The sequence below is a fragment of the Vicugna pacos genome, chromosome 24 (genome assembly GCF_048564905.1).
Source record: "Vicugna pacos chromosome 24, VicPac4, whole genome shotgun sequence".
Classification (NCBI taxonomy): domain Eukaryota; kingdom Metazoa; phylum Chordata; class Mammalia; order Artiodactyla; family Camelidae; genus Vicugna; species Vicugna pacos.
Window position 1 is genome coordinate 25,678,698 of NC_133010.1, and position 26,521 is coordinate 25,705,218.

The 26,521-nt window shown below is 45.9% G+C and overlaps 1 protein-coding gene and 1 long non-coding RNA gene across 7 annotated transcripts in view; one reads left to right on the forward strand and one right to left on the reverse strand.

The window, feature by feature from the left end:
- PTPRM (protein tyrosine phosphatase receptor type M) overlaps positions 1-26,521 on the forward strand; it is a 643,552-nt gene that overhangs the window by 540,733 nt on the left and 76,298 nt on the right. For all 6 annotated transcript variants that reach the window (XM_072949242.1, XM_072949243.1, XM_072949238.1 and 3 more), the window contains one exon: positions 23,377-23,464. In XM_072949242.1, coding sequence (XP_072805343.1) covers positions 23,377-23,464 — 88 coding nt within the window. The remainder of the gene's footprint in view (positions 1-23,376; positions 23,465-26,521) is intronic.
- Positions 1,088-2,178, reverse strand: LOC140688932 (uncharacterized). Its single transcript, XR_012063755.1, has 2 exons — positions 2,125-2,178; positions 1,088-1,463 (listed from the first exon to the last, which is right to left on the reverse strand). It is a non-coding gene; the product is annotated as an uncharacterized lncRNA (long non-coding RNA).

Sequence of the window (26,521 nt, forward strand, 5' to 3'; positions counted from 1 at the left end):
TGTATTTTTTCTAGTCTTTTAAAAGAGTTCACATGAGATTGAAATTATCTTTAGAACTCACCTACAAAACCAGCTAGGCCTGGCATTTTCCTAGGGGTAAAAATTTTAATTACTAATGTTTTCAATAGTTATAAGACTATTCTGGATTTCTAGTTTTTCTTGAGTTAATTTTATAGTGAATATTTCATAAAATTTATGCATTTTGCTTTTTTTTTTTTACTCGGGGATATACATTTGTTAATATTTTCTTATTATTGTGTAAGCTTGTCTGTACTCGTGTTTCTTTTTTCCAACATCATTAATAGTGTTTATTTGAGCCTTCTCTGTCTCTTCTTTCTTGACTGGTCTCGCCAGCATTTTGCTGATTTTATTAGTGGTGTCGAAGAGATAACTTTTCACCTTGTTGCTCTTTCATTTTGCATTTTTTTTAAATTTCTGCTGTCCCAGATCCTTATAAATTTCCTTCTACTTTCTTTGAGTTTATTCTGTTCTTATTCTTAAACAAGGTGCTAAACACGTAAGTTTCCAGTCTTTCTTTTTTCCAATATAAGCATTTAGTTAAAAGTATTAATTTTCCCTCAAGTAACAGTTGAGGACTGTCATCGTTGAGTATTAAGTATTTTTAAATTTTCATTACAATTACTCCTTTGACCCATGCATTGTTTAGAGCATGTGAGTGCAAGCGTGTGTGTGTTCTGTTTCTCATGCATGAGAAAATTTTTGGTTGGCTTATTAATGATTTCTAATTTAAATGTATTATGACCAGAGAAAATTCACTGGCATTTGTCTTTAGAGCCTGACACATGGTCAGTTTTCTTAAATATTTTATGTATTATTAACAACAGTTTTGAGTGCCAAGATATGTTCTTTATATGTTCTCTCTATATATTCTTTAGATCAGCTTTTTAAAAAAAAAAAACTTGCAGTTCAAATTTTCTGAGTACTTACTAGCTTTTTGTCTGTTTAATCTGTTATTGAAAGAGATAGGTTAAAAGAACTCACACATTTTGAATCTAAGTTATTAGGTAAATGTAAGTTTAGAATTGTCTCTTCCAAGAGAATGGAACATTTCATCATTAGACAGTCATATCATTGTCATTAATTTATTTTGTTTAATTTCAGTATAACTATGCCAGTTTTTTCTCATTAATATTTTCCTGGATAGATTTTCAATCTATTTTAATTGTGTCTCTTGTAAATAGCATATGGCTGGACTTCATTATTTCAGCTTTTACCTTTAAACTCTGCTAATTTACCTCTGAGTACATTTTTAATTTGTCGTGATTACTGATACATTTGGATTGAATTAAATTAATTGCTTGACCTCCTCCTCTGAGATCTCTTTCTTCCTCAAGACTCCCTGAGCGCAAAGACCCCCTGGGATTTGTAGCGTCTGTAAGATAGTATGTCTCTGACTTGCTCATTGATGGATTCAGCAGGTGTTTACCGAGTGCCCTCAAACCCTAGGATTAAAAAGATGAATAAATCTTGGTTTCTATCCTTAAGGCCATCCCCGTTTGTTTTCTCCTCCAGGAGTAACTAGGCACCTGCCAAAGACTGCATTATCTGTCTTAGGTCCTCAAACCATGTTTTTACCTGGTCGTCTCGTGGTGCCAGTGGTTGCGGGGTTGTCACCAGGATGACAGTGCCTCCCGTGCAGTGGGGCTTCTGCTCCCCTTTGCGGCTGGTCACTGATGGGAGAGGCCACCCTTGGCCACCATCTTCCCGTTACCGGAGATGCTTTCTGCTGTGGCCACTGTGCCTCTCCTCTGACTGAAGACCCGTACCTCTGTCTTCGCCCCCATGTCTGCCCCTCGCCTTTCCGCGAAGGACGCGCTCGTGAGAGGGACTGAGCAGCCCTGTCTGTCTCCCTTCATCGCGTGTCCCTCTCTGGCCTCGACCCTCGCCATGAGCGCTTGCGAGCCCGACGTTCCCCTGAACTGCAGTGTCTCTGAACAGCGGGATTATATGTTCCCCTCCCCCTGCTCTGCTCCCTCTTCCCTCCTGTTTCCCCGCTTGTCACTCACCCCCCCACCCCTCGCGTCACTGCCGCAGCCAGGCCCACACATCGCCCTTCGCGGCTCTGTCCCGCCCCTCCCTGCCACTGCGGAGCCCTTTACATACGATTGTCCCGTGCAAAATCCTCTAAGTTGTCAGAGGTTGCGGGGCGTCCTCAGGTCTGGTAGTGGGTGGGTCTGTCCTAAGTTGTACAATTCAGGGCTGCCTGTGTTTGGAAACAATCCAGCCAGTACCGTGAGTGTGCTGAGCAGAGAGGAGGAGAAGTGGAGCTGGATAAACAACTGCAGACCCACGGGAAAGCACTTTGCTGCTGAAAAGCCCTGCATAGTCTGCCATTTCCCTCTGCCCTTTGGAAACTCCTCTGTGGGTGGTTCTGACTGTCGGCGGGCGGCTGACCGCCCCCACTGTGCGCGGACCGGCGTGTGCCCAGAGCATTGTGCGGCGCAGGTGGATGGCGCTGGCCGGCCTGCTGCTCCCGGCCTCGCTTGTCGGGGGGTGTCGCTCCTGGCATCCTCGGTGCTTTGCACTTGTTCAGGCCCTTGATGTCTGGTTTTCTTGTCCAGCTTTCTGTTTATAACTTGGCACAGGTCTCATTGACATTATTGACGTCTCCACCATGTTAAAGTGTGTAGGGCGGGTTGCAGAACGTGGCATTTGCTCTCCCTTGCACTAAGTAAAATGTTGAAATTTATGTGTTTGAGTTCTAGCTCCGATTACTGCATTGGTCAGGTAACTTTAATGCTTTTTTTTTGTTTTTAAAAAATGCCATCGTTTCACATCAGCATTCCCATAAAATAAGTACATGATTCTTCATAACTGCTTTTCCAATGCTTTGCCCACGTGACTCCCCCCAAAACTGTTGAAGGAGTGGCCCTCGTGACTCTTGTGGACTGGTAATTATGTCAGATAATTTCATCAGAGCTGGAGCTATACCGGCATTGCTCTTGGAAGACCATTTTTCAGCGTGGCATCCCTCTGAGCGTTTGTTAAATAATTAGACCTAGAAACACTTTTCCCACAAGGACCCTCGGAAGTCCTGTTAGACATTCAGAGCCTCCAGAAGAGAGCCCGGCCACCACTAAGTGCCCGGACACCCTGCTGGGCAGAATTAGAACGCTGAGCCAGGGAGGGCAGGAGGCACAGTTCTCTGTCCGCAGGAAACATCCCTGCCGTGTCACTGTCAGGAACTTGCATACATAATTAATCCGAGCAGAGCTCATTGGGATTTCAATTGACATCAGACCCCATTCCAGCATCGTGCATTGAAGGACCACTAGTGGGGTCTCCCCTTAATTTATGGGACATATGTGATTGTCCTTCAGCCCAAAGTCATTATGGAAAATATGTTTCTCCTGTGACCCACAACCGGTGTGTTCTGTAAGAAAGTGACTGCATAAAAAATTAGTACCAGAGTTTTTAAATTGCAATTAAATGGATAATAAAAATCAAAGCATCCTCTTTCAGGTCTGTCCATTTGATTTATGAGGAGGAAAGACTTTAATGCTTCTAAGAGACTCTCTTGGGTTCAGACCTTTGCAGGAAAGCAAATGTAAGGGCAGGTAAGCAAAGGCATTATTAGCTGTTTAGGTGATATGTCTCAAGATGGAGGCCCCTGCTACTTCTGTTCAGGCCTCCTGTCATCCTCTCTCTGCGCCAACTTGGCTGGTTGCTAAATACAAGACACACCCATTTAAACAACGAGATCCCCTGGCATCCTCCTTGGGTGCTCTGCTGTGGGTGCTCCTTCTGGCATGACTCTCAACACCTCTGATTCCCCCCTGAGAAGGAGGGTTAGGCATCTCCCTCACAGGACTGCTGTGGGAATGATTTTCTGTGTATCTGTCCATGCATGTGCACAAGTACATAAATAGATCTTTCCGCTGTGTTCTCGAACTGGGTCGTGGCCCTCCTTTCTTGGATCACTGCCAGAGCCTTCGAACCACCATCTCCATCTCGAATCAGTTGGTAGACCACCACCAGGCTTCACTTTCCTGGGTCATGCTGAAATACTGTTCGCTCCCCTGTGCTTAGAAACCCCCTTGTCTAAAGCCCTTGGGTGGTTACAGCCTCCCCATCAGCAGGCTTCAGCCCACCTCTCCTTGAAGCCTTTTGCTCTGTGATAAAAATCTTTCACTCAGGCCAGGCCATCCCCTCATTCCCCCTCGTTTCCACACCTCTGTCTTTGTTGGAGCCCAGCTCTGTCTCCATCAAGCCCTCCCTGATTTCCTTCTCCAACACGAGGGTCCATGCTGCACGCTTTGCTGACTTTGACCACCGGATTGCATATTCTCCAAGTTCAAGGTCTTCTGCTCTTTGATGTGGTCTCCGCATCGTGCTTAGCACCTGGTAGGCAGAGTGGTTGACAGTTCGGGGCAAGGAACTCTTTCCAGGACTGTCTTCTAATGTGTCAACACAGACCAGAGATGCCACAGTTTAGCCACCAATTGTTATAATTTCATGATGGTGGTAAGAGAGATGAACATTTTTATCATGATAACAACTAGTGCTGGTGGAGTATCAGCTATGGACCATGCCAGGCCAAGCCCTCCCGTGTATTCTCTCACTTAAAGCTCACCACACGCTCCACTCCAGACAGCAGGGAAGTGAGGCTTAGAGCAGAGCATCTCTCACCCATGTTCCAGAGCTCATGAGGGGTGCTGGACTTGAACCCAGGACAGCTGCACCTTCTGGGTACAAAGGAAATGGGACCTCCCCATGCCCTCGTCCTCTATCCTTTAACCATGAAGATGTGAAGAAGTAGAGAAGACCAGACAGTTGAAACGGGTCCTGTGCACATCAGATACCCAGAAGGCTTGACAGCTTTCTACAAGTTGGGATGAATGGCAGGTCACAATTTCCTAAAATATAAAGACTTGGTAGAGATGTTGAAAATGAAGTTTACTGACGGTTTGACCAAATGGTGTTGATATGAGAACTTGCATCTTGTAAATTGACCTTGCGTTATTCGCTCCGTGTGTTCAATTTTTACTTTATTTGAAAGCGCTGAGAATCAGACGTTAAGTGTAGGTTTGCTCCAGTTACCAGTGAAGTGGGTTCAGGAGAGTCAGGTGGACCTGTCCTTTGGTGCTGGCCACCAGCGGGATGCTGCTGTGCACGTAACACACTGTGATCCTGCACCAGCAAGGGCAGTAGGTGTGATCAAGGAAAGGAACAGTGGAGAAGAGACATTGAAATTATTTGTCGACGTTCGATGTGTTGAATAAGTGTATTTCAAAAGTCAGTCTTCCAATGATACACCTTTTAGAATCTAATTAAAATCCTCTAGGGTAAAGGCAGAGCTTAAAGTGATCGAGATTTTTTTAAAGTGTGTTGTGTTGTGTGGGTGCACATGGGTGTGTTCTGTGACGTTGTGTGTTCAGAGTTGTCTTGTGGTGGTGAGCTGTGGGTATCCCACTGAGTATCGCAGGTATGTTTCTGGAAGTGCTACAGCTTCTTAAATAGTTTCTGCTTTCAGCACAGTAAGTGCTTTTAAAGTCTTTGGATAACAATAATTTAAATGGAAAAGCCAGCATAGTTTGTGTGCCTGTGACTTCACATGAGTAGGGAGAAAAGTGGGATGGGGAAGATCTCTGGAAAACACATGAGCATGTCTGCACAGCAGGATTTTGGTTTCTCGATATGTAGTATTTCACTTTGGCATTCTGAATGGCTGGCACGCACTATTTCTTGAGCTCTTTTTTCGGCCAAACTCCTATACCTGCTTTTCAGTTCATGACCCATAAATAATCCAAACAACAAGTCAGATCAATCTGACTGATCCAAAGAAAGATCTGGAATCTTTGGAAAGATAATATTTATATAGCATTCAGAGTTTTCTAAAAGTTCTTATTTAGAGAGCAATGCAAAAAAAAAAAAAGCAGAAACATCTGCTGTCTCCTGGGCTGAACTTTTGTAATATTTTACAGCAGCTAATTTAACTTCCCTGCATAGTTTTAATGAAAGAAGTCATAGGATAGAAAGGTAGTGCTGAAATTTATATCTTCAGTGTCCTTGTAGATCTGATAAACTGCCGCGTTCCTCTAAGCTCCTGCAGAACACAAAGTGAGGAGGCCGATTGCAGAAAACTGAATTATACATAAAGTCATTAAGCCTCCACCTTCACTTCTGATTGAGGGATCGCTGCGGGAGTCAGTGAGAGCAGAGGCAAAATGAAAAAATAAATAGATGAAAGACCTGATCAGGTTATACATTTCGGTGGGAATGTAATTGCTTGTAAGTTCATTTGGAGTTCTTGGGTACGTGCAAAACTGCATGGAGCTGCTGAAAATCAGAAAGGGGACGTGCCACAGGGCACCCTGAATGTTCTGAATGTAGCCCTCAAACGTGATGGGCGCTGGGGGTTAGAAGTGGGCTCACCAGGAATGCTGGGGTCCGTGCGTCCTGAGTGGCCCCAAATGCTCCTACTACGGAAATGTTCAGTCTTCTTCTTGCCTGGTTTTCCACCCAGAAATGTATTTATTTTAATAACATGCCCTGTTTACTTCTGTTTTTAGTTTGAAGTATAGTCGATTTACAATGTTGTGTTAGTTTCAGGTGTACAGCAAAGTGATTCAATTATACATATATACATTCTTTTTCAGATTCTTTGCTGTTATAGGTTATTACAAGTTATTAAATATAGTTTCCTGTGCTGTACAGTAGGACCTTGTTGTTTATCTCTTTTATGTATACTAGTGTGTATCTGCTAATCCCAAACTCCTAATTTATCCCTCCCCCATTCCCCTTTGGTAGCCATAAGTTTGTTTTCTATGTCTATGAGTCTGTTTCTGTTTTGTAAATGAGTTCTTTTGTATCGTTATTTTTTTAGATTCCACATATAAGTGAGATCAAGTGATATTTGTCTTTCTCTCTCTGACTTACTTCACTTAGTGTGATAACCTCTAGGACCATCTTCTTTTTCAAAGTGGTTTTGTAACTGCCTCCTTTGAAAATATGTCTAATTAGACAAACTCTGTAGGAAGTTTACGAAATCCCCTTTTCCAGGCTCATATATCCTGGAGAATGTTCTCATCTGTCAGAGAGGATTGAAACGTGAGCATTTTGAAGGATGGTCATGCAATAATGACCCCTCCTGAGGTCACCGTTGACTGCTAAGAGTATGAAATGGAAACACTGGCATATGGTCAAGACCACAGCTTGGAGGCCCCACGGAGCTCACAGAGCTGGAGGAAGCAGGAAGACCCTCTTCTGACCCTTAACTAACTGCCAGGACTCGGCCGATTGCTGCTGGTTCTCCAGCACCCCGTACAGCTCTTAACTAACTCTGGCCGCCGGAGTTGCCCACAGCGTATCACTACCAAACGAGCCCTACCTGAGGAGTGGGTGAGCAGCCGCGGCCAGCCCGGGGACTGCATTTCCTTTCACTTGACGCTGTATCTTGCAGGCTGCGACAGTGGGGTGTGACTGCCTCTGTGAGTGGGTCCGTTTTAATCAACACATCCCAGGACTGTAGTATTGAGACAGAACGTCTCCCTGCATGCGTGAGCTATGGCTTGACTACGAAATTGGTGACAGTGACCCTCCCCCAAAATTAAGACGTTGAACGCTCACTATGGAAGAGGTGTTCCGAGAAGCAGAAATTGCCTGTGTGTATCCATCCGGTGCTGCGTGTCGCCTGCAGAGGAGAACGTGTCTGCCAGAGGCTCCTACACGTAGTGACTTATTTCCTGCAAACATTCCACCCTCCGCACTCCAGCCCCGCGTTCACCGGCCAGCCTCGGGGTGACAGCTCCGCTCTCCAGTTGGCGCCAGCGCACGTGGCACCACCAGCATCACAGACACTCGGAGAGACGACATCCCCATCTTAAGTGGGTGCACTAGCATTCTGGGTCACACATCAGACTCACTGCGTTTAACATGTGTGCGTCCGTAACTGGAAATGACTCGCGTCTAAGTGTGCTGGGGCATCAGCATGCCAGGGCTTCCGCCACAGAGCACCACGGGCTGGGTGTCTTCAACAGCTGATCTTCCCGCAGCTCTGGAGGCTGGAAGTCCAAGGCCGAGGCGCCAGAAGGGCTGGTTTCCTGGGCTTCCCTGGGCTTCCAGGCAGCCGCCCTCCTGATGCCTCTAGGTGGTAACCTGAGCTCTCCAACTTGCTGGCTACAAGCCACACGTAGCCACTTAAATCTAGGTTAATTTCAGTTCAGTTCCATTCAGGATTCTCTCCCTCAGTTACCCCAGCCTCTTTGCAAGCGCTCACTGCCACGGTGGCTGGTGGCCGTCGAGGGGTCACAGGGACGTGGAACCTTCCGGCCACTGTAGAAGGGCCGGGCTCGGTGGCTCTGATGGCCGTTAAGGTAGCTCCGTAACAAGCCTCTGACGGCCGCCTGCTTTGTGCCCACGTCAAAGGTGAGGGCGCGGGCCCTGTCCTAGGGCGACCATAATCTCACCATGGTGATGAAAATAACGTAAAATGCTACATACCGCATCTGTAAAGGAAACTGAAGTGGCACCTGCTAAGAGTTACAATAGGATTTTGGAGAGAACAAAAGATCATTGAAAACCAGAGAAGAAAATACATGGAAGAGGTAGGCTGGACCCAGGTCGTCAGAGATCAGCTTTTCAAGGCAAGCGAGGCCCCGGCCAGAGCTGCGTCCTGCCCCGCAGACCCGGAGCTAAGAAGGCAGAGACCGCCGTCGTCGCGCCCTCGCCCTGGACGTGTGTCAGCGTGGTTTTCCTTCTTACCTCTCAGCTTCCTTGTCCCTTTCTCGGCCTTTCCCGCTCTTTCCTTAGTACAGCCCGGGCTCAGGTGCCTCCTGGCAGGCCCACCAGTGTTTCCTTGCTTCTGCTGTCTTCCCCTGGAGCCATCTGTCCTGCTCTCTCCTCCTCAGCCTACAGTGGGATACATGTTGCGGGGAGCATCTGCGTGGCTCCCACATCAGCTGAGCGTGGCCCTCCTTGGAGGACAGAAAGCTGCACTGTCCAGCGCGGTGGCCACAGCCACTTGTGCTGTGGACACTTCCGTGCGGCTGGAGCCCCCCAGGGACTGAGCAGCAGGGATGGACCCATGCTGCATTGTTTAGGGAGCTGGACTGAACCATGGGCTGACTGACAGTCAGCAGTTCCTTTTGCCCCAGCCCCATCAGCCACATCCTCCTCTCTCTAGAGAGGATGCAGAGAGTAACCCTGGGAAGTGGGGGCCACCTCCCAGTTCATTGAGAAGCAGAGAGGACACTGGGAAGGAAGTTCACCTGAGATCGTCTAGAGAGCCTGTGTGGGGTCCACAGATGCGTTCTCCCAACTTAAGTGCTGGCACTAACGCTGCAGTCACTGATGCAGCGTTCATTACTGTTCAATTTAATGATTTCATTGTCAGACATGACAGATTTTTGCAGTGTTTTAAATCAAATAAAAGTATTCTGGGGGGAACTTGAGGTTTGGCGATGAGTTTTTAGACATCACACCAAAACCTAGGAGAAAAAAATCAAGAAAATGGACTTCATCGAAATTTTAAACTTCTGCTCTATGGAAGACGATGTGAAGAGGAGGAAAAGACAAGCTCTAGACAGAGGAAAAATATTTGCAACCCACCTATCTGCCAAAGGACTTGTATCTGGAAAATATAAAGACTCTTCAAAACCCAACAGTAAAAAAGCAAACAATGCAATTAGAACATGGGTGAAGATGTGGAAGACACTTCACCAAAGAGGACTTACGGAGGGAAAGTGAACACATGGTAAGATCCCAGGATTAGCCGTTAGTAAAACGCAAATTAAGATCATGAAGAGGTATTAGGACATACATTTTAGAACAGCTGAAGTGAAACATAGGGACAATACCAGATGCTGGTTAGAACACGGAGACGCTGGATTTCTCATAAATTGCCGGAGGATGTAAAATGATACAGCCACGCCAGAAAATATCTTGGCAGTTTCTTAAAAAAATTAAGCATGCACTTACCATTCAGCCCAGCAGTCTCACTCCCGGGCATTTATTCCACAGAAATGGAAACTTAAACTCTCCTTGTAAAGTGGCATCTTCATTGTTCCAACTTCTGTGTTCTGGCTTGGATACAACACTACTGTTCTGTGGTAACCCGCGGTAACCCCTGGGGAAGCCGAGGCATGCACAGGCCCTCTCTGAACTATTTCTGCAGCTTCCCATGAACCTGTAATTATTTTTAAAAGTTACTTTTTGATATAATTTAAAATTCACTTCCAAGTTATTGGTTACTAACCTAATTATTCCTCAGCTTATCGGTGAGAATAGTAGTAATAAGGCTGACTTTTATCAGATGCTGGAATCGCTTTCCATGAGCATAAGTTAAGGCTGTAACAAGAAAAGGAACTGTCTATAAAGAAGAGACATCTATGAAATGTTTCAGGTAAATAACATACGTATTATTATAGATAATAATCGAAAGAAGACATTATTATTATGGATGCTAGTACCTATGAGACAGCATGGATAAAGCACCTGGAATAGTATTTAGAACTTAACAGATACATTGCACTTATATTATTATTAATACTGTCTATTAATTAATATTATTTATTTATCATCCTTATTAATGCTACCAAATTGATAGCTTACTGTGATTTCACTAAAAGAATTGTTATATAATCAAAACATTTTGAGCCAAAGTTTTTTCCTGACTACACTTCTTCTTGGCAAGAATTCACATCCCCTCTCAGAAATCTTTGCTGAAACAACAGTGTCTGACTGTGGCGTGAAAGTTCATTGTGTTCACGATGGAGATGGTAGCACAGGTCCTCCAAGGGCATTAGGTCTCTGCTGTTTGCATTTCAAAATTGACCCTTGTGTTTACTTTAAACTCTCTTGCCTTCTCTAAAATGTTTCAAGGCAGTACTTGTAACAGCATGAAGAGCTCAGTTTTAGTTTAATCCTAAACCTTGTAGTTCTAAATAAAAAAATTGAACCATGTGCCCCCAAGGTTTTAATCTAATATCAGGTTCCTTGAATTAGGGCCAACTCTTTGTTTTTTAAAGCATCAGCAGATTCTAAGTACACTTTTGGCTACTTCCTTTTAGCATCTGACTTTGATTCACTTAAACTAATTGTTATCCTTTGAGTAGACTGATTCTAAGAAACAACAACAACAGAAATTACTGTGGAACATTAGTGGAATTTTAAAAATTTTGAGTACAATGCCCTCCGTGTAAAAAACGTGCCTTTTCTGTAATACTCTCTTAATAATCGTGATGATAATTTATTCAAAACTAAATAAAAGCGTATAATTTTTTAAAACCTTTTTAGAACCAAGCCTCAAAAATATTAATTTCATACACACTTATAATAAATGTAGGAATCTTCTGGCTTATAATTTTATAATTGTCACTATTCGTTCACTGATGCTTAGAGAGCTCCTCCTACGTGCCAGGTGGATGCCGGGGGCTGAGGATGCGCAGAGGCTCAGCTCCGCCCTGCGGGGCTCCTGGTGGGGAAGGAGACTGGCCTCGCTTCTCGGGTCCCCTGTGCATTGCCGCCGAAGTGCCACGAGCTCGGTTCATTATACTGGTGACCTGGCAGTTGAATGGAGCTTTATGTGTACAAGCTCCTTACATGTCCTCTTCACTGACATTCATTGGTTTGACTACTGAAAGCAATTCTGTTAAGTAATTTAAATTATTATAGTATTCCTATTGGATAAATTTAAAAAATGAGTTCAGTAACTGGTCAGTGGCCACACGCTGAGGAGTCAGTTGGACCTGGGATTGAAACACCAGTCTCCTGGTCTTAAATCCCATGCTGTTTCCTCTTCTGCACCCAGCGTTGTGAGCGAGCATCGACAGCGAGTTCAGAGGTTCCCCCCAAGCATGAGATGCAAACAACAGGTGATGTACCGAGTGATTTTCAGGAGGTCCCCTCACGAGCAATAACCAGCGCTGATTTACAGGGTGAGAAAGTGACTGCCTGTCCAGTGGGTTCTTTCAGCGCTTTGGATTCATCAGTGAGCCTTGGTGTGGGGCTGGAGCGTCCTCCCTCGAGGAAGAGGCCTCGGGCGGAGAACGCGGCCACGCCGCACTGCCAGGCGGGGTCGGTACCGCTGCTGCGATTCCACTGCCTTTACTTTCGCTATCGTCGCTATCTGTGGTGTGTGTTTTGGTTTTCCACTTACAGAAATGATGTGAAATTTCATTTCCAGATAAATGCCTTTAAATAAACAGTAGTTAAATTTAAACCTGTGAGTAAATTAGAGGGAAGAGGCAAGGAGACAAGGGACATGGTAAAGGTGACAGTGACTAAGACTCGGGGACAGCTCATGGGTCACTGCAGGCTGCTCCGTCACCCTCACTTGACTTCGGGAATCTTGTTTCGTCTTCCCCTTCACCTGCCTGCAACTTCCCAAACCAAAAGCATCGTAATAAGATGACAGCAGATTGTAGGGAGCCCATTCAGATGACTAAAGCATCCCACCCAAGGTCGATGGTAAAGGTGATCTCACCAAGAATGTGTGATCTGCTCTGAGAGAGGGGTTGGTTCTTTCAAGATTCCCTCCCTCTGGAGGTGTGATCAGCACGTAGAAACTTCCGCCAAGGTTCCTGCCCCACGACATTTGGCTGAAAATCCATCGCTGAAGGAGAGTAGCTATGACTCCAATTTCATAATGGGTTACAATTTTCAATAAAAGTGTTTGCTTTTAAGAAAAGCTGAACTTTCTCATGGAACACATTGAGATATAATCATTCTTCACTAAACTTTTAGAAGAGGTTTTTCTAACCTTGATTTCCAAATTTTGAAAATGATTCTGCCTACTAATCTTTCATCATTCATCTCCATGTCTCGGGTACAGTAGGAAGAGCTTGGGAACTGTGCTGCTAGGTTTCGTAAATGAGTAGATGTCAAAGAGAGAGTCACAAACCTCTCATTAAAACTCCTTTTTCTGCTATACTTGTTCATTTTCAAGCCTGTCATGTCTGAAAAAGTATCCTTAGACTTTCAGTCACACTTGATGGAGCTCATGTGCTGTGATTCATGAGGTGAGAGCATTTTAAAGCTCACAGCTCTCCAAGAAATGCCATGGAAAAGATGTTTGTTTGTTAATGTAGCAGAAAGAATGAAACAGTAATCGCCCCACTTCTGCAGACTGTATAGAATCAGTGGTGGGAAAATAGAACCACTAGAAGAAAACAATGGGAAGGATTCTTGTCATTGACGTCGGAAGCTCTAGTGTTGGAACGGGAGCAATGATTGTTGTCACGGCTGGACCGCTTCATGTGCACACGTTGAGTCCCTGGGTTCCTATGTCCACCCTGTCATCAGTAGGGAGACCCGCTAGGTTTTGAAGGAGGCACGTGGCAGGTGCCTGTGTGCTTTTTTTAAGAGCTCACCATGGGAGAAGTGTATAAACCAGAAGGCGGGGGAGTGTGTGCACAGGCTCCCCGACCAATCAGTCTTCCAGGGCAGGTGCCGGGGTGGAGGAACTGACAGCTCTCAGGCTGTATTAACATCTCAGACCCTGACGGGGTCTGCATCTGAGGGGAAGTGAGACTCACTCTCGCTCTGAGATGTGGTGGCAACCTGGAGGAAGGGCTCAAGCCCAGAGTGATGTAGAGAGTCTGCCAAGCAATTCATCTGCCCTTAAAGTGGAGCAGTTCCCTTCTTGGTGCCACCCATGACAAGCCACTGACTGACACCACGATTCTGACACCCCATCCGATTACTGGAGCCTCCTCCAACATGCAGGGAATATAGTGAGGACAGGCCAGGTCCGCGTTCCAGAATCTTTGCAAGATTGCTTATCTCATGATATCTGTCCACCGTGATCAGAGATAGGCAGTGCCCAAATCCAAAAACTGGCCAGATTTTACAGAATGAGTATAAACACTGCTGCAAGTCCCGGGCAGTGCAGCCCCTCCACTACGCCAGTCCTCATCGCTCAAGACCCTATCAAGGCCTTCTAGAAGAATGAGCCTGCAAATGCAGCCTTTTGCTCCCAAACTGAGGAATATCTTCCCCGTGATGGGCCCCCAGAAGCCACCTTCCAGGGCAAATGCCAGTGGACCAGAGACTCCCCAGAACTCCAAGCTGCCTCTGCATTGTCAGTGGGTGAGAACTTCGTTGCACGTGTGGGCCAGGGGCCCCAAGAAGGCAGCCCAGATGAGGCAGGGACCTTTGTCACTAAGCTCCCTTCCAGGGAGCAAAGGGGAGAGGCAGGATTGCCAGGAGAGGGTTGAGTGTCCCCAAACAGCTACTCTCTGCCTCTTAAAATAAACGCTTAACTGAAACTCACCCCATCTATCAAAATAACCCCCTATTTATATGGATATTTTATTTATTTTTTAAATTGAGGTATAGTTGATGTACAATATAATGTAAGTTTCCAGTATACAACATAGTCACAAATTTTAAAGATTAAAATCCACTTACAGTTATTAGAAAATATTGGCTATACTCCTTGTGCTGTAGAATAGATCCTTGGAGCTTATTTTATGTAATAGTTTGTACGCCTTAGTCCTTTACCTTCTCTTGCCCCTCCCCACTTCCCTCCCCCCACCGGTAACCACTAGTTTGTTCTCTGCATCTGTGAATCCGCTTCTTTTTTGTTACATTCACTAATTGTATTTTTTAGAATCCACATATAAGTGATATCATACAGTATTGTCTTTCTCTTACTGACTAACTTCACTTAGCATAATGCCCTCCAAGTCCATCCATGTTGCTGCAAATGGCAAAATTTCATTCTTTTTATGGCTAAGTAGTATTCCATCGTATATACACACCACGTCTTCTCTATTAATTCATCTCTTGATGGACACTTAGGTTGCTTCCATGTCTTTGCAATTGTAAATAATGCTCTGTTAACACTGGGGTGTGTATACCTTTTCAAATCAGTGTTTTGGGGTTTTTTCAGATATATACCCAGGAGTGGAATTTGGGTGTCATATGGGTGTTCTATTTATTGTTTTTTGAGAAACCTCCATACTGTTCTCTGTAGTGGCTTCACCAGTTTACATTCCCACCAACAGTGTACGAGAGTCCCCTTTTCTCCACATCCTCACCAACATTTGTTATTTGTGATCTTTTCAATGATGACCATTCAGACAGGCGTGAGATAATACTGTGCTTTTATCTGCATTTCTCTGATGATTAACAATGTCGAGCATCTTTTCATGAGCCCGTTGGCCGTCTGTAGGTCTTCTTTGGAAAAATATCTATTCAGGTCTTCTGCCCATTTTTCAATCAGGTTGTTTGGGTTTTGTTTTGGTTTGGTTTGGTTTTCAGTTGTATGAGCTGCTCATATATTTTGTTTATAAACCCTTTATCAGTCGTATCATTTACAAATATTTTCTCCCATTCAGTAGGTTGTCTTTTCATTTTGTTGATGGTTTCCTTTGCTGTGCAAAAGCTTTTGGGTTTAGTTAGGTCCCATTTGTTTGTTTTTACTTTTATTTCCTTTGCTTTAGGAGACAGATCCAAAGAAATATTGCTATGATTTATGTCAAAGAACGTTCTGCCTATGTTTTCTTTTAGAAATTTTATGGTTTCCAGTCTTCCGTTCAGGTCTTTAATTCATTTAGACAAAATAGGCCCTTTTTAAAGCTGCCTTACTGTGCCTCAGTCTCTGTAATTCCATGGAATGTTGGCCTCATCCGTGGAACATTCAGCAATAGCCCAGGCTCAGCGTTTACAGTTTTCACTGCTTTTTCCTGCGTTACTCACCTGAAGAGTATTTTTTTTTCTCTCTGGCCACCTGATCGGTGGTTTTCAGGCTTTTCCTGCTTCATTTCTCTTAATGGATGGGTCGCATCGTTAGCGGGCGCTTACCAGTGCAGTGATTCTGAAGGTGGAGATGGGGTTTTGAGACTGGGCAAATTTAGAGAAAAGCAGGTCGACTGAGAGCCCCTCCAGGGTGCGCCCTGCTTCAACCTCAGGGAGGTCACTGTGCAGAGGGCCACAGTGCTGCGCGTCAGGCTTAGTCTGTCAGAAATGGAAACCAGAATTGCTTGGTGGCTCACAACCCACAGCCAGGGAGACCTCAGAAAGCTGTGTGCACGGTGTGGTGCCGTGAGCACCATGCGCGTGTTGTGGGCCAGCTCGTGGCCGAGAGCGAGGAGCACGGGGCTCAGAGCCTGGCAGCCCCGGGGCCAGGCCCCAGCTCTTCTGCTTCCTGGCTGCGTGATCTCAGGCAGCACTTCATGCCTTTTGATCCTAAATTCCCCTGTCTGTGCAGCTGAAATAAAAAGACTTACCTGGTAGAGCTTCAAAGATCCCATAAGCATATATTATTCATATATGACATTGCTGTGAAAAGTCACTCATTCAGAGTAATATCTGAGAGAATGAAAAAACATTTTAAAGCTCAGTCAAATGTCAGGGGTACTGTTTCTGAGCGCTAAAACATCATATAATTTTTTTTAGGCTGCAAACCTCAATTCCATTTTCAAAAGAGCAAGAGATGTCAGGTAAAGGAAGGCTGTGTGGAAACCGTTGCCAGACCGTCACCCACTGAATCCTGCAAAATAGAAAAATCCTGCAAAATTTGGAACTGGATTAAGTTGCAGTAAACCATGGCCATTTGAAGTCCTGAGATTAATTAGCAGCTTCTTTAGAATTCCCAGAGCATTGACATTTAGATTTCAGTCTGTTTAGAAATAGTATTTCATGTGTCAAGACGGTTTACACCCAGTCCCCATGTCTCTTGCCCTTGAAGCATCACACGCTTTGGCTGTCTCTGTCCAGGATGTTGGTGATGGCAGTGACTGGTGGCCACTGTTGTCTCTGGCCCTGAGCTTCTGGGGCCACCTTCCCAGTGACCCTCCAGTCTGCAGCCTTTCAGGCAACCATAGGTGTCTTCACTTGCTTTGCTGCAACAGCAATAAATAGTCTATATGGCCCTAATAAAACGCAGCGCTTAGAAGAACCCAAAGAGGAGTACTGGCAGAAAACAAAGAAAGTTCAGAGGCTCCGCGTGCCCCCGTGGGTTTATCTTCCTTCTTTCAGAATGATGATTTTGGTCATTTTACGTGCACAGTTTTATTCATACGAGAAAGGGAGGGAAATTCCATCTCAGAAGCTTCCCAGAAAACTTGACCCTGCACCACCTGAGAACACCCTGTGCTTTATGTACAGTCCTGACCTGCACCCCGTCTTTCCTGGCAGCTTTTCAATTGAATAGGGCTTTTTTCCATCCTTTTTTAATATCTGGGAGCCATGGCATTTTTAACAGACTGCAGCATTTTGGAGTAACAGTCTCTTGAAGTGGGCAACAGAGATGTATAATTATGTCCCGTGGAAATGATGGTGGGGTGACAGGTGGGGTGGAGGCTCTTGAATCACAAACACATATTTCCTACTCAGAGAAAAATGACTGTGTGTAGGATGTTCCATCTCTTGCTCTGTGCCAATGGAGAGCCGGGCGCCTCCAAGGGGAGGAGTCATTGGTATTCACTGGAGCTCACCTGCTTTCATTTTTATTGTTTCAGAGACTTACTACTCTTCCAGAGTGGTTCCCCGGCTTGCTGCTTTTTCTCAGTATATATGAGCTACGGTAGTCAGAGGAAACACTTTAATTACATTTTAAGTAGAGTCAAAGCCTAAGTGTATTTATGAAAATTCTAACAGACGGTGCAGTGAGACCATTAACTTAAATCCCCAAAATACATAAAGTGTTTTCTTCATCATGAAAAGTCCATAGTTGGTGCATTAAATCGCATCTGCATTTTAAAAATCCACCCTGAACACTAAATATCGCCTAAATGTGCATATCATATTTAAAATCCCTCCTAGGAAAAGAGTCCTGGGAGCGTGGGCCACCGCCGGCCTCCCAGGCTGGGCCTTCCTCGGCGGCCCCGGGATGAAGCTCTCAGCCGTCGCCTCTGCTCTCTCTCTTTAGGCCTCATTTTCAAAATCATGCCTGTGCTTTGGTTGAATCTGATTTTAACCATAACCTGCTGGTGAGTTTTGTCAAGCAAAAACTGACGAGATTAAGGAGTTGGAGGCTGTACTTAACATGAATTTTGAGGATTTGTCTCGGGCCTAGGAAGATGCAAGGAGCACCCCTCGCAGCAGAGTATCCCCCAGGTGGCCAGAAGCCACAGCCTCAGAAATCCTCCGATCCTCCCAGGAACCAGGCTCTTTCTTTCTTGGCCACTGCAGGATTCAAACCCAACTGGCTGTCCCTACAGTAAATGTGACCGAACAACCCTTCTCTAGAACCACGTTAATTATGTGCTGATTGCTCACTTCCCAGGAATACCAGTTCAGAATGGGATTCTTCTCAAAGCCTTCAGTGATTCGATTTTTATAGTTCTATTGGAACATGTATAACTTTTGACCTTCGTGAAGATAAAAAAGATAGCTAAAGAACCTTTTGTTCTTGCCCAGAGGAAAATGCACAGGAGAAAATCATCTAAAATGTGTGTTGATTGCCTTAATTTCTTAAAAGATATTTGAAAACCAAGAGGCGTGTGAAACAGGACATAGTAGAAAGATTGCAAAGCAGAAGTACTTAATTTTCCTTAAGCGCATTGCACTGGTGGGTTTATTAGTAACTATCTGTCCATCTGATGGTCTGCAAAAAAAGAAAAGTGGCAGATCATAGGGTGGTCAGAGAAGTTCTGGGGAGAACAAGGTGTGGACAGGTGTCACCGCTGTCCTGGGGTCGCACATCTGTGCCAGGCCTCGCCGTGGACCAGACGGGAAGTGTATGTCCTACAGCACTGATGGCCTGAGTTTCTGCCCTGATTGCCATTCTTGCTTAGAATTCCCAAACCAGAAAGTGTCACTGAGTCCAGAGCTGTTTTACTCACCGCACAGCAGACCAGTAAATTAGGAGACGAGGTGTTGGGGCAAGGAAAAAATGACTTTATTCAGAAAGCCAGCAGGCCGAGAAGATGGCAGACTAATGCTCTGGAGAACCATCTTCCCCAAGTCAGACTTCAGGCTCCTTTTATACTAAAAGGAGGAGGGGGCGTTGATAGTTGCCAATTTCTTGGTGTCAGAATCCTCTGTTCTTGCAGCTATCCGTGTGGGTCAGGTCATGATACTCCTGTAAACCTCCAACAGGACAAATGTTATTCTCTGTTCTGCAACTTTTTATCTCTGTATGAACGGCTGTGTTACACCCTTAAAGGTCAGAGCCTTGAAAATGGGCTCTCCTGTGTATCTCAGGCTCCAGGCAACATTCTTTTACAAAAGGTGCAGAACCAGCGTGACTAAGCACAGGAAACAGAGAAGGGGGTTAGAGCTAAAAGAACAGGTCCAATATGGAGTCAGGTTTGTTCTTCCCTATTCCAAAAGCAACCAGGGACTCACAGTGTAAAAGAAGTCATCATGTCACAGCTTCTCTGAGTGCCCAATGGCTCTAGAGCTATAGATAAAGTTTTATTTTCTAACTAGAAATTTAAATAGTTGTCTTTTGTCCTCCTTCAGGCCTAAGAGGGAGTCTGAAAGGTAAACATTTTCTCAGCTCTTTTGAAAATGTGGGCTAATGAAAAGCCATAACATTGAAAACTGGGTCATTTTAGGCAATTTTTTAAAATGATCATCTCCATCACAGAAGAAAACAAAGCCAGGTTAGCGATCTTGAAAGCCCTTTCTTCCTCTCTCTGGGTTCCCCGTAGGCATGTGACTTACTTTCCAAGGCAAGGATCAGAAGACATGGTCTTCATAATGCAGACTTACTCATGGGGAGCTAGCTGATGTAGTTAGTAGCAAAACTGTTCCAGAAGGTGCAGGACCGTGTACCATATCCACAGGTAGTCAGGACCCGGTGGATGGCTCTAGTCATCGGATCTTTTTCTTGAAGCAGCGTTTTGTTTTGTTCTGGTTTGCCTTTGCTTTTGCCTTTGCTTTTGCTTTTGCTTTTGCTTTTGCTTTTGCTTTTGCTTTTGCTTTTGCTTAATAAGGAAAAGTACATTTTGCCCCTTAAAGTGGTTCACGTAATTCTCACTTAGGAAGTTGGGGCAGCAGGGGCTGGGGGGACTGCTGCTACTTTCGTGCTATTGCTTCCCCGCAGCGACCACATTATCCTGTGAGATCAGAAAGTGTCCTATTTTGCAAACACAATCAACAGTTAAATTTACCTGGCACCTTTTATATTCTCTTGTTGTAAACCTTCATTTAGAGACAAGGAGATAGGACGTGGGTTGGAAAGCAGTTGTTGGCCATGTGTGGATTAACCATTTCCCCTGCCAAGTCCTTGTTGGGGTCGGGGCAGTACCGAAAGGGCACAGATGAAGAGCAGACGCCATGAGGTCAGACCCAGGCTGGTCTGCTGTGCGCCGGGGGCGGTCTTTCTGCATCTCCCGTCAGTGCAGCAGGCAGGTGGTACCCTTGAATATCAGTCCAGGCGATGGACTCCTCATTCTTCTCGCTGTTTACACCCCCCCATAGTCGGAGATGGAGAGCACGGGCCCCACCCTCATGGGAACGTGCTGAGTGCATGCAGAGCTCAAGTGCAAAGAGACGCTTATCCTTTCGTCCTTGACTTGGTCTGTTTCCTGGTCACCAGTTAAGTGAAAACAATCAAATTAAAATAACTGTTTTTAAAAGCAAGGCCTATGGGGATTCCTGTGACTACCACAGATGCTAAAGAAACACAGCTGTGATGTGAGCACCGTCCCTCCCACCCTCCCCCCGCCCCAGCCAGCAGAGCATCTGTGTGTCCAGAGTGGAAAGAAACTGGTGTGGCGCAGTGTGGCTCTGCCTCGGAGGTCAGGAGCATTTTCTCTGACTAGTGGAGCAAGTGCTTCTTTCCCGATCCATTGTTGACCTCCTCCGGTCAGTCTGTCTGTCTGTCTCTCATCCTGCGGTGAGTTAACCAATAGCTGTGGATCTACTGGAAGACATCAAGGTCTTCCTCAGAGTCCATTCCCTTCTTCATCTTCCCACAAAAAAACAGAAGTCTGAAAACTTTCACATGGGTGGAGAAGGCAGAAGGGAAATTAAATTGGTAATTACATCACGACAAACTCAAAGCAGAATTAAATTGTTATAAGGAAAGTCAAATAATAGTTATTACTCAACTGTAAAGTAGTTGTCATTCATCGAGTAACAAAGACACTATTCAGAAAAAGGGGGTGACTTTAAAATCCCTGAAGCTATTTTAAGTGCATATTTTATACAGGAATAGAAGTTACATGTCTGAATAAATCTTTTATCACATAACAGTCTCGTCCTAGATGGAATTAACTAGTGATTTTTTTACTGTATTTTTATTGGCTTAATTTATTAATAACCTGAAAATGTTTCTGCTTGTGTTTGTCCCGCATCGCACAGCAGCTTACTCGTGGATGAGTAACGTACATTGTGACTCTGTTAACACAGCTCTAGGTGTGTAGTACATCCGGTCTTGGTCTGCCCCATGTTTTTTTTCAAAATGACAAATGCGGTGTAAAGCTATTATGATAATGAGATATCAGCAAAGACCATGACCAAGGTCCCTTCGTTTAAAATGGGCAACTTCAAACTCTTAGCTCTTACGCCTGTAGTGTTATCATTTCCCTCTTGGATGTTATAAAATGATGTGTCCTGTTGTTTTGTTGCTTGGGTGTATTAGTGGGAGGTGGGGCAGAGTCAGGACAAGGCTCTTTTCCAGCCAGTCCCTGATGAGGGCTGAGCTGTAGAGTAGCAGCAGTTTGAACACACGGCAGGCCATGGAGCAGACGTGGACTCTACAGACTGGCAGGATGAACCCTGCGGACGGTGCCTGTGCCTGTCTCCAGGTGCCCCAGCTCTGTCCGTCCAGCTCCGCACACTCTGGTTGCAGAGGTCGAGCTTTATTTGGGATCAAAGCCCAAAAGGCTGTCCCCAAACCCTGCAGTTGTGAATCATTCAGTGATGAATTATTGGACTCTTACCACAAGGCATGGACTCTGCACCCACAAAAATGATGACCACACAGCCCCTGTGTCCGGGCGTCCACACCCTGGGTTAGAGCATTGGACCGTGCCATCCGTCTGTGGTCAGGTCTGAGCCACCTGCAGGCAGGCGCAACTGTGTCCACTCCCTGCGGCTGTGCTGAGGGGCAGCTCGGCTGATAAGGCACCACCACACCCATAAAAAGGAATAATGAACTGGTTCTGCTGAACCACAGACCGATTGCAGAGTATCGGCCATTGCTGGAGGTGGCCAACAGCCAAGTGCTTTAGGAGGGTGGAGATCAGGGGAGTCAAAAGGAGCTTCAGCTCTAAGAGGGGAGCTTAGAAAGCCGTCCTGGGGGTGTGTGAGGATGTGAGTTCCTGGAACTGTGTTCTCTGGCCCCAGGGTGTTTCAGAACCGCTTCCCCACATCTGCTCCGCCTTCACATCTTCCTCCTGCTCTTCCCTTATTTTCCAGTTGGTGCCAGGAACTCTGAGAGTAGCCATGGCAAAGACCAGAAGTCAGCATTACTCAGATGATCAAACCATGCCAGTACAATATTACTAACTTAGTTACATGTGAAAATGGATTGTGGTGCGATAAGAACATGTCTGTATGTAGAGATATAGGCGTGAAATCAAATCCAATGGGAGGTTTGTTTAAAATCCTCCTATGAAATAAAATAAAGCAAAAGTGGAAAAATCTTAAAAAAAAAAAAAGTCAGTGTTACTAAGTCCTCCCTGCCACTGCCTCCTTAGACTGTTGAGTCCGTGAAGGCAGAATGTGGAATAAAGTGGAAATTAAAAATCTCCAATTTTTTTCACCGGTCAACTGATAGCAGAGGACATTTGCATTATAAATTGAACAGGAAAAAAATGTATATCTGGCTTATAACATGAAGATTAAAGACTCTGGGCATAATAAGGCCAAATCCTTAAGTAAATGGACTTCTAAGCTCCATTAAAAATGAAGAGAAAACTCTGGCAGAAGTTCTTAGAGAATTTTAGGCTTCAAGTCATGAAAACTTAGCTTACCTACTCTCACAGTTTTAACCAAAAATAACCTTCTTTCAGTTTGCAGTTGGGAAGAAAAACTAGATCTTTATATCTCTCAGGAGAATATTGAAAGATGGTGATAGAATTGAGATATTGAGAGAAACGTTAAATTTTCTGTGTTAAATATTCAAATAGGGTAGGAATGAGCATTCAGCCTTTTTTAATAGATGGTACAGATAAAACGTGGGCTCACTCTTCGTCCCCTGTCTGTGTTCGTAGCATCTTAACTAAAGGAAAACAGAAATAAATGAAATATTTAACACATAGAGTAGTTTAATAACCCATCATCTCATTCCTGTGAACATTCTCTTTCTTCCTTGACTCGTACATTTTTTTTTTTAATGAAGGCACCGGCAATTGCACCCAGGACCTCGTGCATGCTAAGCACGCGCTCCACCACTGAGCTGTGCCCGCCCTCCCTCGCGCATTTCTGAAGAACAGCCTCCGCCATTAAGATCCCTGTGTGTGTTTACTGCACCAGGTTGTGATGCATAGTGTCACTTTCTCTGTCTTCCAGAGCTTCTTTGAAGGGCAGTCTGCACCGTGGGACTCTGCTAAGAAGGATGAGAACAGAATGAAGAACAGATACGGAAATATTATCGCATGTAAGTGTTGACGGCGTAGCTGTGCTGTGCCGTAACTTCCTTTTCACGTCTGCTAAGACTGACCAGCAGTCTCATGCAGCGAGAATGTGCAGAGCAATTACTGCCTTCCTCTGCCTGGGAGAGCTGGTGTTCTGCTCGTAATAGGAAAAGCTAGCTAAGTAGCCCTGCTGCGTTCGTGCGTCTTGCTGTGGGGCTCGTTTTACTGTTAGATTTAAGGTTTGGGTGACGGAGGCAATGGTGAAATGCTGAGAGAGAAGATGCATGTGGGAAGGAGCTAGCACGCCAGGCCTGACGTCTCCCAGCTGCTGCAGGAGCAGGAGCAGGAGCCACGATGCGAAGCACGCCTGCTGCCGGGAGTGGGTTCTCAGCAGACGTGAGCTCGTTAAACCTCGGGACTCTTGGGGTGGGTAGGTCAGTTAGAGCCCCATTTTGAGGACAGGAAACTGAAACTCGGAAGTTAAATAATAGTCCTGTCTCACAACACTCATTAGCAGAAGAGCTAGGATTCTGTCTCGGAAAGCCCCAGCTCCAGTGGAGCTGCCTGCTACCGACCCGTGACGCCTCGCACGGTTTTTACTCGAGCCCGGCCTCATTAACGTTCCATAACAGTCCGGGCCGCGCGCTAGACAGGCGAGCCTCCTTCTCCCGGGGCAGAAGCCACCCGTCCCCCGCGTTGAATGGCTCACAGCCACACATGGCTGCACCCAGGCACTGACAAGGCACTCACGGAATCGATGCTGTGTCCAAAGCCACGTCAGTTAAAGAAGCAACCACCACCACTGTGTGCAGTCGGCTTAGCTCCTAGCGCGTTGTGTCTGACTACTTGCAAGAAGACAAACTTGGATGGTTTGAGTAGCCCAGGGGAGCTATACGCCAGCGTCACTGATTGCGAATATGCAGTTGGCTTTTATCTGCCTGTGTTAACATTTCTTGGTAGGACAGTTGAGATCCTACAGCAGCCCCATCGATTTTTCAGGGATTGTGGAAACAGCCTGTGTCTGGGCTGTCCGGGGCAGCACGTGGAATGTGGCTGGTGTGACAGAGGAATTGAGTTTTATGCCGTATTTAATTTTAATTATTTTTCATTTAAATCGTACATGAGACTAGGGGCTCCCATACTGGACAGTGCGGATCACAGTGTGTGTTATTCAGAAAAAGCAGGGTGGGGAAAGGGTACAGCTCGGTGGTAGAGTGCATGCTTAGCATCCATGAGGTACCTCCTGTAAGAATGAATAAATAAATAAACTTAATTACCTCCCCCCACAAAAAAAAAAAGAAAGAAAGAAAGAAAAGGAAAAGCAGGGCATTGGGGTTTACATATAATATGAGCTGAGCCTGACCCTGCCCTGCTCTCCCTCTGCCTCTCCCAAAGCCGAACCACTGGTTTGCAGGTGACAGGTGCTGCTTCGAGTGTCTTGTTTGTTCGCTTACTGAGGGCTTCATGTTTAGAGAGTCCTTTTTAGAGAGATGTTCCCCTGAGATCAAAGGCATAATGGCCCCTCAGGGAATTCAGTCAACACTGTGAGCATGGACACTGGGCCCCTACTGAGAATCTCAAGGTGATGGAGACGATGTCCCCACCCCCCCGGACAGAGTGGCCCGGCAGATGCCAGCGCGGTGACTCATAATTACTGACCCCCTGTAAACACTTCACACCTGCGAGCTCACTCCTCTTCATCAGCCTGTGACGGAGCTAATGTTATCCATTTACAGGAGAGGAAACCGGGGCCTCAGGAGGGAGGAGGGGTGGCACCGTTAACTAGATGGGGGCAGGATGCCACCCCAGGAGCAGCTCTCGTAACCACCAGCCAGCGGATGTTGGATGGTTGGTTTCCACCGGCTTCATGAGCCTGCAGTTTTTGCCATTAGCATCATAATCTGCCTGGGCCAGTGTGACAGGAGGCAGCTTGAGGAGACTTTCCCCACCTCCGTCCCCATCCTTCATCTCCCCAGCCACCCCAAATAAATATACAAACTAAGGAAAAAGTGTGCCCTCACTGTTGAAGGAGGTGCCCTATGCCCGGGAGGTTGGCATCTCCTTTTGGAGCCCGTGGGGAGACTTAGATGATTATACAAGTAAATAAAATAAAAGTCAGGGGTCCCAGGGGAAGACACAATACTGCAGGAACGCAGATGTGGGGGTGGACTCACTCCAAACGATGTGAAGCCAGCCGACTCGGGGTGAGCACTCCCTTCGCAGGTGGGAACCCCGGGGGTTTGAGGGGCGGAAGGAAGGCCAGGTGACCAGAGAGAGAGGTGAGAGCCAGACCTGCAGGGCCGTCTAGGGAAGAGTAAGTGTTTCAGGCTTTATTCTAAGAACAAGGGAAACCTCAGTAAAGGGTCAGGAGGAGCCACCGAATTTACATTTGGAAAAATTAATCTAACTGCAGTAAAAAATGAATCAGAAGGGGACCTGGCTCGGGCTGAGGCGAGCATGGGGACCCACCGCTTTTACATGGAGGGGCGGGTCCTGACATTCACCTGGACTCGGTCACCTGTCCCCTCCCACTGCGCTTCCCAGCCGCTAGTGAGGTGACTGAGAGGAGAGCGAAACCTTTGACCCAGTCTGCCTCCCACCCCCCGGTTCTTTTTGCCAAAAACCCAGTTTCCACGGCCCGTGCCGAGGGCTTCGCGTTTCCAGGACTTTGTGTGAAAGCAGTGTGCGACTCCAGCAGTAACCATGTCGCTTTTGAGGGACCAGTACCATCATGATTCCTTTACTGCTTTATCATGAAGGCAGGCGAAGGGAGAGACCGGGAAGGGGTGAATTTAGGGGGTGAGAAAGGACGGGCGAAGGGAGCTTTCCGCTTACAGATCGGGCGGACGAGAGTAAGACAGAAACACATCAGCACAACATGTTTAGGGAAGAAAAGGGTAAAATCTAGGAAAATCAGGCAAAATAAAACAGGAGTCCAAGGATCTGCCAAGAGTCTGAAAATAAAGAGTAGGGGTCTGCGACAGAGGGTCCAGGTGAGAAAGTCAGAAACAGGTGGCCTGACAAGTTAGCCACACAAAGCCAACAGCAAGAGTGCAGGTCAGCGTGAAGCCACCCAGAGC